Source organism: Periophthalmus magnuspinnatus, chromosome 3 (assembly GCF_009829125.3).
Source record: "Periophthalmus magnuspinnatus isolate fPerMag1 chromosome 3, fPerMag1.2.pri, whole genome shotgun sequence".
Classification (NCBI taxonomy): Eukaryota; Metazoa; Chordata; class Actinopteri; order Gobiiformes; family Gobiidae; genus Periophthalmus; species Periophthalmus magnuspinnatus.
The window spans coordinates 12,591,131-12,605,629 of NC_047128.1; the positions used below are offsets into that span (position 1 = coordinate 12,591,131).

General features: G+C 39.5%; 1 protein-coding gene across 1 annotated transcript in view; it reads right to left on the minus strand.

The window, feature by feature from the left end:
- Window positions 1–14,499, minus strand: part of LOC117393795 (EMILIN-1-like) — a 42,949-nt gene continuing 28,450 nt past the window's right edge. Inside the window, exons 6-16 of the mRNA XM_055232194.1 lie at window positions 13,074–13,698; window positions 12,679–12,788; window positions 10,677–10,929; window positions 9,764–9,871; window positions 9,431–9,643; window positions 8,349–8,597; window positions 5,802–5,996; window positions 5,341–5,439; window positions 5,204–5,221; window positions 4,433–4,567; window positions 1–3,692 (exon numbers count right to left, since the gene is read on the minus strand). Coding sequence (XP_055088169.1) covers window positions 3,370–3,692; window positions 4,433–4,567; window positions 5,204–5,221; window positions 5,341–5,439; window positions 5,802–5,996; window positions 8,349–8,597; window positions 9,431–9,643; window positions 9,764–9,871; window positions 10,677–10,929; window positions 12,679–12,788; window positions 13,074–13,698 — 2,328 coding nt within the window. The 3' untranslated portion in view covers window positions 1–3,369. The remainder of the gene's footprint in view (window positions 3,693–4,432; window positions 4,568–5,203; window positions 5,222–5,340; window positions 5,440–5,801; window positions 5,997–8,348; window positions 8,598–9,430; window positions 9,644–9,763; window positions 9,872–10,676; window positions 10,930–12,678; window positions 12,789–13,073; window positions 13,699–14,499) is intronic.

Consider the following 14,499-nt stretch of genomic DNA (forward strand, 5'->3'; position numbering starts at 1 on the left):
TTCATTTAGATTGTATTTTATTTACAATGATTTCAGGCACTTTTGTAACTTTACTAGACACAGTGGATACACTATAGGCCACTTCAGGCGTCTGCTGCTGCTTCATAAAATCACATATTACACTGTGAGAGTGGTAAAGGTCCATGTTTGTACTCATGTTTTTATTTTAACCTAAAACAATACCATGTGAATATGAAGAATAAATACTTTGGCACATTTAAAACATGCCAGCTGCAGTGTCTCTGGTTCTGTTAATAGGATTTTCAAATAGTCACTGATATCCCTTTAACATTCGTCCATCAAAATGAACTGAAAAACATCCTCTAACAAAGTCAAACACTGCAAAACAGAATATATAGAGTAGTTAAAATGATACAAATTTTAAATATTAATTAATTTGTTATTTTTATTTCAAGATATTTGCCAATGTGTAAGGAGATTTAAACAATTCAGTAATGTAATGAAATGTATTTAAAGGTGTATTATATCACTTTCCTGTTTGGGAGCTCCACAGCCTTTCTGTGAGTGGAAGCACCTCTCCACAGATCTGCTGTTTCATCACGTGCTCGTCTCCATAGAAATGGTAAAGGTTTAATGCCATCAGTATGGCATTAAACCAGGCAAAGCAACAGCATCTCCCTGGAGGCAAGCAGGTGTCAGACTCTCTATCAAAAAGTGGCATAGTGCTTCTTTAAGGAGAGAAACTACAGACAAAACAATCTTTTTTTTTTTTTGGGTCAGCTTGTTCTTGTGGAAACAGCAAATTTGTCCTCTCTGTACTGAAATATGTTAACTATTTAATTTGATCAACTTTCATCCATAGTCCACATGGGGCATTGTAACTTCAAAGGCAGTTTTATCAGAATGCATAGTCCCCACATAGGGACATAAGGTTCAGCCCTTAAAGTAGCACCTACACACACCAAACCTTACAATTTTGTACTTAACCAGATTCTGACAAATCATACTGAAGTATTTTATTATATCTATTCTGATTTAATCAAGTTTTAACTCCAAAAATTTTTTGGCAAATTTTCTGTCAAATCTAGTTTACTCAAATACTAAATAAGATCCAATATCCCTCTGTATATTTTTAGGATCTAATAAGACGACAAAATGAAGCAAGACATTTAAACCTGGCTCCATCTAGTTTTAGGATTCAAATATGGTGCATTTTGTCTGTATTTATTTTGATATGGTAACACTAAATGATGTAAAATGTGTAATACATTTCTTTCTTTCTTTTCTTTCTTTTTTTTTTAACTGCATTAGATGTTTCAGAATGATTTCTCTAAATGTAAGATTTCTTCCTATTAACCTGAAGTGTCTCACCTTAAATACTCCAGGTCCAGGTGACATAACTGCTCTAAGTCATTTTAACCCATTCAAGACATTCAGTTTCTGCAGTGTAGATAAGGAAATAAAGGTGCAACTTTCTAAACACATTCACAAGGCAAATATAAACACAACTGTTCATTTCAGCCTATAAAAATACACTCATATGTTGTAATCACCACACATGTCCAAGGATTCAGATCTGTATACAGTCCATAGGATCATCCCATATTAAAACGTGTCTTTTCAGAGTTCTGTTCTTTGACATTTGTTGCTGCAGTTTCCCAATAGTTCAGGAGCAGTGCACAGTTCAGTCAGCAGAGGGATCCAAAAGTCTTTCATTACATCATTGCCACAAGCAGCACATGGTCATATGGAAAAGCACCAAGCACCAAGCCCAAAGTTCAAAGTATCCATGGCGTATAATCAGTTGTATTGTTTTGAGTATGTAGAGAGTATATTTATATTTGTACAATCTGTATATTCAGAAATGTATTTGTCTAAAATGTATGAAAAACACAATAAGCTACAGATCCTTTTTTGAATAAATACGACTCCTTTCATTAGTATTTCATGTTTCAAAAATAATGTTTATCTTTGGGAGTGTTTCTGAGGGAACAACATAATAACATTAAAAGTTCAAAAAAGAATGTTACCTTAAAGGGCGAATATTACTCTATTTTCTGGTCTATGTTATAATGTTGTTTCCTCATCACAAACAGACCTGGAGTTGTGTTTTGTTTCATTCACACATGTTTAACACACAAACTCTGCATATTTTGGCTGAGTTCTTCTTCCAAACAGAAAACACTCTGTTCTACTTTTTGATGTCATGTTGTAATACAATCCACTGTGTTATTAAACTCCATACACCTTCACGAAAATCATCTGGATAATTTCACCGCTGGAATTGCCTATTTCTGTTGAATTAAAGGTAAAAGGAGCTGTTGAAAACTGGAAAACTACAATTACATGACATCGCAAAGTGGAACAGAGCATTTTGAGCTTTGGAAATGTAGACAGACTAATAAAGGATTACTCAAACATGTCCGAATAAAACAAAACAAAACTCCACGTATGTATGTTACTCCATGTATGTTTTTGAGGAGGTAGCAACATTATAGCATGGCTTAAAGCTCACAAGAATCCATTTTGTGTAATATAGGACCTTTAAACTATGGTACCTGATTTTCGAATTATGGAAGGAGGAAGTAGGTATTAAAATCTATCTAGCTTGTTCCTAGCTCTCACAAACCTTTTAGTACATTACTAGTATTCACATGCATGGATTTTTAACTTCATGCACAGCTTTAGAATACAATTGTTTCAGCAACATATAAGCCTCTTTATCCCAAGTTTTGATCAAATGTTTTACCATTACAGCGCACACAGCTATCTTTTAACAATAGCATATAATCTATAGGAGTAAACAAAATGTACACATTTACAAGAATGAAGTGGTGTTTACTGCAGATCATTATAGACTGATTAAAATAACTGTTTTACTGCATCTAAAAACTACATTCTGTCCTCACACTGCTTTGGTCTTTGTTCGGTAATCCACACTTTTGGTATTTTTGTAAGTGCCTTATATTGTTGAACAGTGACAACGTGACAGCGTTAGGTACAGGACAATTTGACATATCCACAATTTCTTGGAGCCACATCACAATTTCGGTTTTATCATGTTTCATGTAAGCTTCGTATGGGATTTGACCAAAATAGCAGATCGTCACATTAATGAGATCACGATTTGATTTTTAGTTCTGGCGCTACCACCTGAAAATTAGTCGGGTTAGTCTATGACTAAATAATCTTGGCAAAAATAAAACAGAAGCATATGTATTTTTGAGAGTGAGCTGTGTGAGAGTTTACAGATATTTCAAAATAGATTTTTTTAGATATTACCGATACCCACTATTTCTCATGCTGTTTTGGACTATAGCCGATATTTGCAGTTGTCGATATCAAAACAGTCTACAGCCAAAACAGCAAATCAGTTCTTCAAACTCCTCTTGCGTCTAAGTGCTTGACTCACATATTCTCATACAGAAGCATCCCGTTGAACACAGTGAGAGGCTCCACAGAATGAGCCAGTTTTCCCATGACCAGGTCAATGCACACAGTGTCTCTGGCCTGAAGGGGCAGGATCAGGTTGAACACAGCTAAGGATCCAGCGCTGGTCTTAGCCTCTGCCACAGGTTTGTTCTCCAGGCCCTCCGGCTGGTACCCTCCGGAGTCCACACGAGCCATCCCGTAGTTGGACTTGGACAGGACCGCCTCGATCTTCTCATTTTTGTATCCGGTCAAAATGGCGCTGAAGAAGTAGCGTCCATCGACAGGAGCAGTGAAGATACCTGTGAGAAAGGATATAGGTATAAAAACACTCTTTTGCTGTGTATGTACATTGTATCACCATGGTAGCTGCTGAACATTCCTCCATAGACCATAGACTTTATATACAAGTGGACATAGCTAACCTGCTAGCCAGGTAAAATATTTTTATTAACCTGCTATACATGATCCTGGTGTTTTTATTTTGCTATTATGTCCATAAATCAAGGTATCAACATTAATAACAGACAAATAAAGCACCTTATTTCCCAGAGGTTGCTCCCGCTAGTGTTAACAATAGGTTTCATTGACAGCGTTGCTAAGTGCCCACTCTCTCCTAAACAAATTTATTCCTCACATACTTTAGGCATTCACAGCATCCCAATTATTCACTGCAATAAGTTTAAAAGTGTTTTTTCACAACTTTCAGAATGGAGTTTTACTGTCACGATAGGTAAAGCTAACGGCAACCAGCAGGCTAATACACACTTGCTAATTATCGGACAATAAAACGCTTTAATTTGATGCAGATGTTACACTCCTCAAGAGCTGCTTATACAATATATCTATCTTGGGACAAGACACATTTAGCTCAAATACATGGAAAAAAATTGGTTTCACTTGCTATATGCCAGTTTGTGAGAGAAGTGAAGTTTTACTATACAATAAAGTGCTCTTTGCCTCTTCCTCTATAGGCTTGTATGTATCCTGTCTGACTCAAATCATGTATTTTTATTTTATTTATTTATTTATTTTTTTTTACCAGTTTTGGGGTCATAGAAGTCTCCCTCGTTCACAAAGATCTTGTCAAACACCACAGTCCCCGCTTTCTCCATGGGGAAAGTGAGAGCCGCTGAGAAGGACAGTTTAGGAACCAGAGCGTCGATACCAGGCAGACCTGAGGAACATTTAAAAATCCAAAACAAGGCAATGTGTAAACCCAATTAGATATATCACCAATAGAGAAGTAGAAATACATTTTAAAGAAAGACTGATAAGTGGAAATAAGTGATTAGAAGTATTTATGCACTAGTATCACTACTGCTGTAACTACTGTAAGCAGCTGTTTGAGGCCAGTGTTAACTTTTTATCTTGTGTACTCCCAAAGCATTGTCTCACACTCTTGAGTACCTCCTATACTGTGCATTGGTGTTTATTTTAGGTAGTTTCTTGCTAATAGAGTCAATTTAAACTACTTTTTTTATTTTAACAATAATTATGTCAAGTGATCCTACACAAACATTATTCAAGATGTAAATTGTTTTACTAAGAACATTTTAGATCCAAATACTATTCAATTCCAAAAAAAATAAATAAATAAAAATAAATCTGAAACCATTTCAAATACACCTGGCAAGTGCTTGCATACACCCAGGGGTCCCTGTACGTCTGGTTAGGAAATAATGAGGTAGGGCTGTCTGTCTCTCCCTTACTGCTTTACTACTACACAATACAACTTGTACTGGTGTGTTATAGTTTGTTTGAGCAGGAGGTGTAGCAGGAGATTATCGCAGAACTGACTCATAATGAGTACCTGTTTCTCCTTTGACACCTGTAAAACACTTTCAAATATATGAAATCAAAATCAGGACACAAACACAAACCAGGACACAAACACACATGATCCATGCATGCATGGATCCTCAGTCTAAGTTGAATTTCTGTATTCACCTGGAGATCCCTGTGGTCCGACCTCTCCTTGATGTCCCGGCAGCCCAGGAGGACCTCTCGCACCAGGATACCCTCTCTCCCCCTGAGGCCCTGGAGGTCCTGGAGAATAAAACAAATGGAATTTAATTTATTCTTTATTTAACCAGGAACGTCCCGCTAAGATGTGGAAAATGAGTCCAGAAGGGAGTAGCGCAGGAAGAACATGCAAACTCCACAAAGAAAGGCCTCATACCGACCCTTTCTGCGTGCCTCTCTCTGACCTCTGACCCCGTTCACCCCCTGCACATACCCACCCCACCTCTGGCTTTACCCCCATATGACCCTCCCTTCTCTACCCCTCCCTCACCTGTCCTCCCACTCCCTCCTTTGCCCCGCCCTCACCTGTACTCCTCCTCTGCCCCTCTCTTATCTGTTCCCCTCTGCCCCTCCCTCACCTCTCTTCTTCTCTTACATGCCCTTACCTCTGGCCACCTCCCCTGCTTGCGCCCCCTGCAGGTCCTTCAGTGCGTTGCTCAGACTGGAGTTGAGACTCTTGATTCTCCGGTGAACCTCCTCTTCACTGCTCTGGATCAGATCGATCAGGCCTCCATGAAGCACCACAGTGTCGTTGAGGCCGCCCACACACGACCAGAGGCTGGAGACGTGACGGTTCAGGCCTGGAGACAAACAAGGTGAGGTATATGAAACCAGTAACCATGGTGAACTTTGTATGTTCTTAAATTCGAAGCACAGAAGAGAATTATGCAATAAGTAAAGACTAGGCTATTGATACTTTGCAGCTGATGTCATCAACATTCCCTAACTGATCACAGGCTGCTGAAAATGTATTTTTTTCTTGAGTTTTCAGACTATTTTAAAACAATTTTCTGTTTTCATTCTGCTCTACACCCGATGCATTTGGGTTCCGTGTAAATCATTCCACTGAATCAGCAAAGATTTTCTTTATTGAACAGGTGAAAAGCAAATTAGACAATAATACATGTGCTGGTGCAGTGTTTTTGGATCTTAAATGGCGTTTGACACTGTCAATCATGACATACTATTGACAAAATTAACAAACTTCAATTTTTCTCCAGATGCAATTGAATGGATTAAATCAAACCTACTCTGCAGGAAGCAATGTGTACATATTGACAGTGTCGTCCCTTGTAGATGTTCCACTTGGTGTGCCTCAAGGATCAATACTTGGCCCGCTTTTATTCTCACTGTATATTAACGACTTACCTTCAATTTGTTTAAATGTTGACTTTCAAATGTATGCCAACGACGCCGTGATTTACACGCATGCGAGGAGTATAAAAGAGGCATCCTCCATTTTAACTACAGCAATGGAGTCTGTAAATGAATGGCTGCTTAAACCTTGTCTGTTGCTAAATACTAAATAAACAGTTTGTATGATGTTTACAAAGCAGCCACAAGATTTAAAACATTCAGGAGTATTCTTGAGAGGAGAAGAATTACAAATTGTAACTGAATTGAAGTACCTTGGTGTCACACTTGACTCTACTTTATGTTTTAAGAATCATGTTAAAAGAATTGCCAATACAGTTAAATTCAATCTCCAAAATTTTAAGCAAATCAGGCCATTTATAACCCTTGATGCTGCCAGAGTGTTTCTCCATTCAATGATATTATCTCACATTGAATACTGTATCACAAGTTGGTCTTTAACAAATTTAAGTACACTCAAAATAATGGAATTGCTCTACAAAAAATCCCTAAAGGTCTTTGATAGGAAACCGCTTTCTTTCCATGTTTGTAATATTTAAAAAAAGCATAATCTTTTTAGTTTTGATAATTTTAAACATTTTAAATATGCATGTTTTATCTACAAAGTGCTACATGGATTAGCCCCACCTCCCATGTCAGACCTTTTCAAAACAAAAGCCACCCGTAGCATGAGGACCAGGGCCTCCTCCAGAGGAGACTGTGAGGTGCCCTATAGAAAAACTGCCTTTGGACAAAATGCTCTTTCTGTGAAGAAAAGTAAGATCTGGAACAGCATTCCTCTTCAAATAAGAGAGTGCTCCACATTATCCACTTTTAAAACTCAACTCAAACTCTGGCTGAAATCAAATCAGTCAGGTGATCATTAGCCAAAATATGTACCTCCCTTCTTACTTTTTAACCCTTCATATGTTGTACTAATGTGATGTATTTGTTGTACTTGTTACCTGCCTAGGGACTGCGGATGTAAATTAGCTCTGTAGCTATAATCCGGCATATTTACATTTGTTCACAACAGATGTTCATTAATGTGCATTGTCCCTATCAAATAAATAAAAATAAATAAATACAAGTTTTGAGAGTGTTTGCTAATATTTGCATTGTGTCGCCATGGTAATTGGTGAATATTTGCCAATAAACATACATGTAGAACCCTCCTAACGTGATGTCACTGCAAAGTATCAATTGCTAGGTTTCAGATTAGCTCAAAACCCAAAGGACAATCACTTTGATACAGATGGGAGCAGCTTAAATTAATATTGTTAAAAATGCTGATTTTTGGGAGCCAGGTATAAGGTGGGAGTAGGACGTAATCACATTTTATAATCTGAAGACTAACCTTTCAAATGAGGAGAGGTCATAACATTTGACCCCTTTACACAATCCTAGATCTGCCCATAACACTGCTGCATCAAATAATTGTGACCAGTCCATCAAAAAAAATTGTAATCGTAATGTTGTATTTCAATCATTGTAATCATTATTTGGAATATACAGACTCTACAAAACATACTAATAGTCATTTTATAACAAAGACAGTGGCATTATGAAATCAAAATGTCAGAAAAAAAAAAAAAGCGAGTTGTGATTTTCATTAATAAAAAATTTGTAAATCTAAATTCTCTATCTAGAAGCCTTCAGCCTCTCTATTTCAATCTTTATTTGGTTAGAAATGTGTTTTGAAACTCAAAACATACATTAGAAATAACAGTTTGACTAGACCAATAATCACAAATGTATCTCTGAACAGTGAACTGCTAAAAAAATCGTTATGACTGTACCTTCTCTGATTTTGCTGATAGAGTCGGTGACCCCATCGAGCCGCCCACAGACCCCTTCCAGTTTGGAAAGCCTCTTCTCCAGACCCTCTCCGGACCTGGTGCACTCCCCCAGCTCTGCCAAAATGCCGCCCTCAAACCTACGCCGATCCTGGGCCACACGGTCCCAGCGCTCCCTGCTCTCCTCCACATGCTCCGACACCTCCATCTGAATCTTATCCAGCTCTGAGATGATCTTGTCTTTGGTGTTTCCTGTGGAGGAGGTAAAAAGTTAAACAGGGGTTAGGCAAAGTAACCTTGAAAATAAGAGCAGAGGAAAGCATTGTGATCCCGTTTAAAATCTAAGTGGCATGAGTAACTATGGTTCTATGAATCCTGAAAAGGTATTTTGGTTAAGCTTAGGGCTTTTGGCAGAACTAGGCCTGTCATGATAATTGCTATATCAACTTATTGTTCAGTAAATGATGAAACAGTAGGTTTTTTGGGCTCAAAATGTATCATAGGTACTACATTTATGGTACTAGTAGATAACTTTTTGTTACTTTTCTGTGTTAAGATCTGAGCTGTAGAGGGTTGAATAATTAACTTGACTATGACTCATTATTGATACAAGTGTTTCATTCAGATATGTATTTATTGTAACTCCAGCTTTTAAACAATATTGTGCAGTTAGAGTTGATTTCACCCTTCAAAATGTGTTGACAGGCTGAAGCAAAACTACAAAATGATGCTCACGAGAGAATACTGTTGAAAGTACTGAATATTTTCCTTTGAATTTCATATCACTCAGTTCTGCCCCCAGGTGGCCAGTAAATGCAACAGATAATTATTTTTTTTTATAAGTAAAGAAAAACAGGAGGACTTCTAAAAATGGTATAATAGTGACCCAATCCTGCACTCAAGTATGACTAAACTAGATATCACCATGACTTAACAGTGAAGGTAATCTGGCCTAGGTGGCATAACATTTTTGGCAACAGATTCCCTGAGAATAGCCTGAGAAATAGGCATCTTGTTTTTAATTATGCCTGGGTCACAGCCTAAAGAAAACTCCTCCTTGCACATCATGCATCTGTGTCTCTCACCCAGGTCTGTGATGACACTGCTGTGCTTGTTCACCGTGTGTTCAAAGCCTCTCAGGGAGTCGTTGATGGAGCTAAAGGAGAGGATAACCTCCGCCAGCTGACCCTGCAGAGCCTTAAGCTGCTCTGAGCTCAGGGGACCTCCGATCACACTGTGCCCATCCAAAGGCTTCACCGAGGGAGGGGAGGAGCCGCCAAGACCAGGGCTCTCTCCACCTGGAGAGGAGGAGCAGGGTTACAGCATTAGGATGGGTCTTCATAAATCCATTTTAAAATATCAATTTTTTCCCCTATGTATTTGAGCAAACTTGCCAGCTTTGCCACACGGGAACTGACCTGTGGGTGTGTCGGCGGCAGTTTTGCACGGCCCACTGCACCTTTGCACGTCCTGCCTGAGGAGGTCCACCTGCTCCTGGAGCCTGGAGCAGCACTGATCTCCACGCTCTGCAGGAATAGAACAAATTCATTTAATTATTTCCTTCTTGTTTTTACCACTTCAACTACCGGTACTTCTATTTGAAAAAAAAAAAATCTAATGCTGTCAAATCTTGTCAAATATCAAGTGTTTTTAAAATGAATATATTTTGAGTTTTAAGTTATAAAGTCCTGCTCAGTGCGAGTGAGTTCACAGACTCCAAACAATCCATCTGGCTCGGCTGCTGCTGTTGACCTGTCATGATAATGACTATATCAATTTATCATTCAATATATGAAAGCCGAAACAACATATTTTGGGGATCTATATTTATCATGTGTACTATTTCTTCACAAAAAATTAGATTTTTTAAATTTCAGTTACAATACAAGCTGAAGAGGGTTGAAAAAGTGACTTCTATGACTAAATATTGGTTCCTTCTGCTATTAGTTGCAGCTCCAGCCTTTTAGCGATACTTACTATTTAAAAGAGGTTTGCTGGGATTATCTTGCTTTATTTTAATCTTAATCAGTGGCATAAAGTAGTTTCAATATTATTGTTAATCACAATATTTCTCTGTAGTGATATATCAAGCTTCTAAATGAGTTATTGTGACAGGCCTAGCCACAAGTGGTTCAGACCAATCACAGAGCAGTATAGTGGTTTGAGGCAGAGCCAGATGTGAAGCGCCCAAATGAACCAAAACATGTCTGCGGTTTTCTTTCAACTGGATTTGACAAAAGTTAGTTTTCGTTTTGTTACACTGTTGAGGTTTGACCAATCAGATTCAAGTATTGATCTTAAGATTGATAGTGAGTACACTGCCACCCTTGCCTCTGTCTATTGAGTCCTGGTTGGATCCCCGGTCTGAGTCCAGTCTAGTCTGGATAGTCCTGATCTGGTCCTGTATCTGGATCAGGGTGTGGTGGGAGGAGTTCTGTATCTTCTTGAGCTCGTCCTCCATTCGTCCGCACAGTTCACAGCCAGTTCCCAGAGTCTCCACCTCCGTCACGATCCGGTTAAAGTTCTCCCCGTGGTCCCCGGTAATGTCTTTGATTTTACGCACATCCACGGTCAAGTCCACCACCTGCAGGACAGATAGAGGTTTACAACATCAGCACAGTGTTACATTCAACAAACCTTTTAGCCTTCACTAGAGCTGTGAATCATAAATCAGATACTAATCGATACTAAAACAAGCATCGAAACTAGATACGCATTTGAGCAGGTACTGATACTGAAAAAGTCACATTCACAGGACCGAAATGTACCTTTCCAGAATAGCTTTGGAATGATCTTGAGCTGAATCACAACAAGTATAAGACACATAGACTGGTATACGCCCATGGACCACTACGGAACCTACCTGGACAACTAAGGGATTACACAGAGGCCACATGGGAATATAAAAGAAAGTACTGCTATTTAACATTGCAAATCACATTCTATTGTCTAAAGAAAGAGTGTTTTTTATCATCGTGGTATCAGAACTGGTATTTAGTATTGAGTCAGTTCCTTAGTATTGAAATCGAGTTTGAAATTTTAGTATCATGACAACACTAGTCTCTGCCTTACATGCCAGTATTATGCCTTTGAACACATTAATTTTGATATTTTGTCATCATTCATTATTATTGCAACGCCTTATATTCAGGTCTCAATAAAACCCTGCTTTCCCGTCTTCAGCTCGTCCAGAACGCTGCTGTTCGTCTTTTTACTGGTTCTCGGAAATTTCACCACATAACTCCCATTCTGAAATCTCTACATTGGCTACCTGTTCAGTTTCGTATTGATTTTAAGATTCTTTTGTTTGTTTTTAATTGTCTGCATGGCCTGGCCCCACAGTATCTGTCTGACCTGCTGGTGCCTTACACGACCTCCCGCTCCCTCAGGTCTGCAGGTCAGGTTCTCCTTGTGGTCCCCAGGCCAAAAAGGAAACACAGGGGTGATCGGGCTTTTTCAGTGGCTGCACCTAAACTCTGGAATGCACTTCCACTGAATGTTAGAATGGCCGATTCACTTCCTGTTTTTAAATCTCTTCTTAAAACTCATTTTTTTTAGCTTGGCTTTTAACTCAGTGTAAAGACTTGACATTTATCATGTTCTGTTTTTAATGTTATTCCATCTCATGTTTTGTGTTTTAACCTGTGTACAGCACATTGGTTGACTGTGTTGTTTTTAAAGTGCTTTATAAATAAAGTTGGATTGGATTGGATCATTCATATTGTGTATGTAGGATAAATATATTGGAGTAGGGCACCCTCTGCTGGCACCAGTGGACAAGAGACAAGCATGTTCAAAGGCCAAATTAGCAGCATTAGCAACATGAGGAACACAACTGATATGTACTTTATAGTGAAGTCAAGTCCAAGTCGTCAGATCTGAGCTTCAAGTCCTTTTAAGTCTTTAGTTTCTTTTTAGTTACTTTCAAGTCTTTACTTAGTTAGTTCAAGTATTTTGATTTGTAATTAGAGAAGTGAGGGTTCTATTTTTCTTTTTTGAGAAGAAGCACCACGTCGTCTCAAGTTACGGGCCAAGTTATCTAATCCAAGTCAAGTCTCAAGTCAAAATCGTGACTAAAGTCTGATTCAAATCCAAGTCTAAGAATGGGAACTAACCTGACATTTGTTATTGCTAAGTTATTGTGCTCAGAGCCCGCATGCAGTTGGGTGTGATAGAACCAGTGACTTGGTAGTTGATGGGCAAACATTTAACCCAATGTGCTCTCACTTCTTAGTTCCAATTTAACATTTTTGCAATTTAACAAAAAAGCTTTGATGTAAATCATGGTCTCTAACAAACTGAAAGTGAAACTAAAAATACTCCTCAGTCTCACCTTGTCATGGAGGGACTCTCCAGACACAGACAGGTCCTTGAGTCTGGTGTTAAAGTGTCGGATCTGGTCTTCGTTCGCCACCACCCTCCACTCCAAAGACTTCTGGGTCCCTGCTCCTCCTCCTGTTCCTGTGCCAGGACGCCCTACACTACCCCCTTGTGGCCTAGTCCCTCCTCCACCCGTACCTCCCCCTCCCCATCCGCCTCCTCCTGTTCCTGCACCTCCCTCTCCCCATTCGCCTCCTCCTGTTCCTGCTCCTCCCTCTCCCCATTCACCTCCTCCTGTCCCTGCTCCTCCCCCTCCCCAGACACTTCCCCCTTCTCCTTTACCTCTCCCCCCTTCCTCCACCCCTCTGCCCCCTCCTGACCCTCCGACTCCGCCTGACTCCCCTCCACCCACCCCTCCTCCACCTCTTCCATCGCCTCCACAACACTTCTCCACCCTTTTCCCGATAGACGTTGTATTATTCTCCAAATTGGACACTCGTTTGGTGAGATCATCCAGTTTTTGTTTCACGTTGCTCACATCGAGTTCGACGTCTGCTATCCTGTAGGCCTGGTCGTCAAATCTATCCAGAAACGTTGTCCGTACATCGCCAAGTTCTTTGTGGAAATACTCCTTAACGCTGCTCTCCACATTTGAGCATCTTTCATCGGTTTTGCGAAGCGTGTTGTTGACGTGTCTCTCAAAGTTCTTCAGTAATACACTTACTTGCTGATTGTCTCCTCCTTGAGTTATTCCAAAGTTGTTCCCCCCCTCCTGTCCTCCATGCTCATTGTGTAATTGGTTTTGTAGATTGTCGAGGTTTTCGGATGTGGTCGTGATCTTGCGTTCTACATTGGACACTCGGTTTTGGAGGTCTTGAAGGTTCGAGCAGCAGGACTGGACTCGGTTTAGGTCTCGTCTCAGTGCGTCCTGGTTCTGTCGGTGCCGAGAGTCTAAAGCGTTGAGCTGTTTCTCCAAAGCTCGGATCCTCTCGCGGTCTTCCAACTGCTGACGCCGAAGGTCTTCCACTCCAGCCTACAGAACATGGAGCACATTACGTAACTTTGTATTAAATATCTAAACATTAGCTTTTTTTTAAGGAGAAATATCATATTAAAGGTGTTGTACCTGATTTTTACTGTCTAAAAACATATAAAGGAATGGATTAAGTGAGTGTGATGTTACCCATAGAGTTCAGCTCTAGTCAAATAGTTATATATTCTGACTGCGAGTATAATAGCAACCAAAGGAGGAGCAAGGCTGTTGAAGATAACAACCCTTACTGCCCCCACCACTGGTTTAGCAGGGAGTGGGTGCTTTGCAATGCAGTCAATCAAACCTGTTGCTAATGCAAACTTGGGGAAAGTCTGTTATTAATGTTCATATGTTGATTTAAAGACACAATAGATTTAAGACCAAAATGACAAGGCTCACTATAGCAGTTATAGAGAGGGGCCACAGTTTTTCAGTGTAAAGTGAACTGGAGCCAGTCGATGGAGCCGTAAGAGTGCCAATGATCACTTCCTATTTGTAACATGGTCGCTAGTGTATTAGCTATGTCCATTTAAGGTATACAGTCTATTGTTATTCCTCACTTAACTTAGGCATTCTGAGGATCCTAATTATTCACCACAATGAGTTTGTACGTGCTTTTCACAGCTTTCAGTGACTTTTGCTGTTACTATAATGCTAAAAACAACTAGAATGCTAATAGTGCCTTACTTGGTTCAGAGACAAGAAAATGCAGTCTCATTACCAACTTTTACAATATATTTGTACTGAGGCAAGAGAAATTTTGCTCAACTGCATGGAAAGAAATCTGGTACAGTCACATAA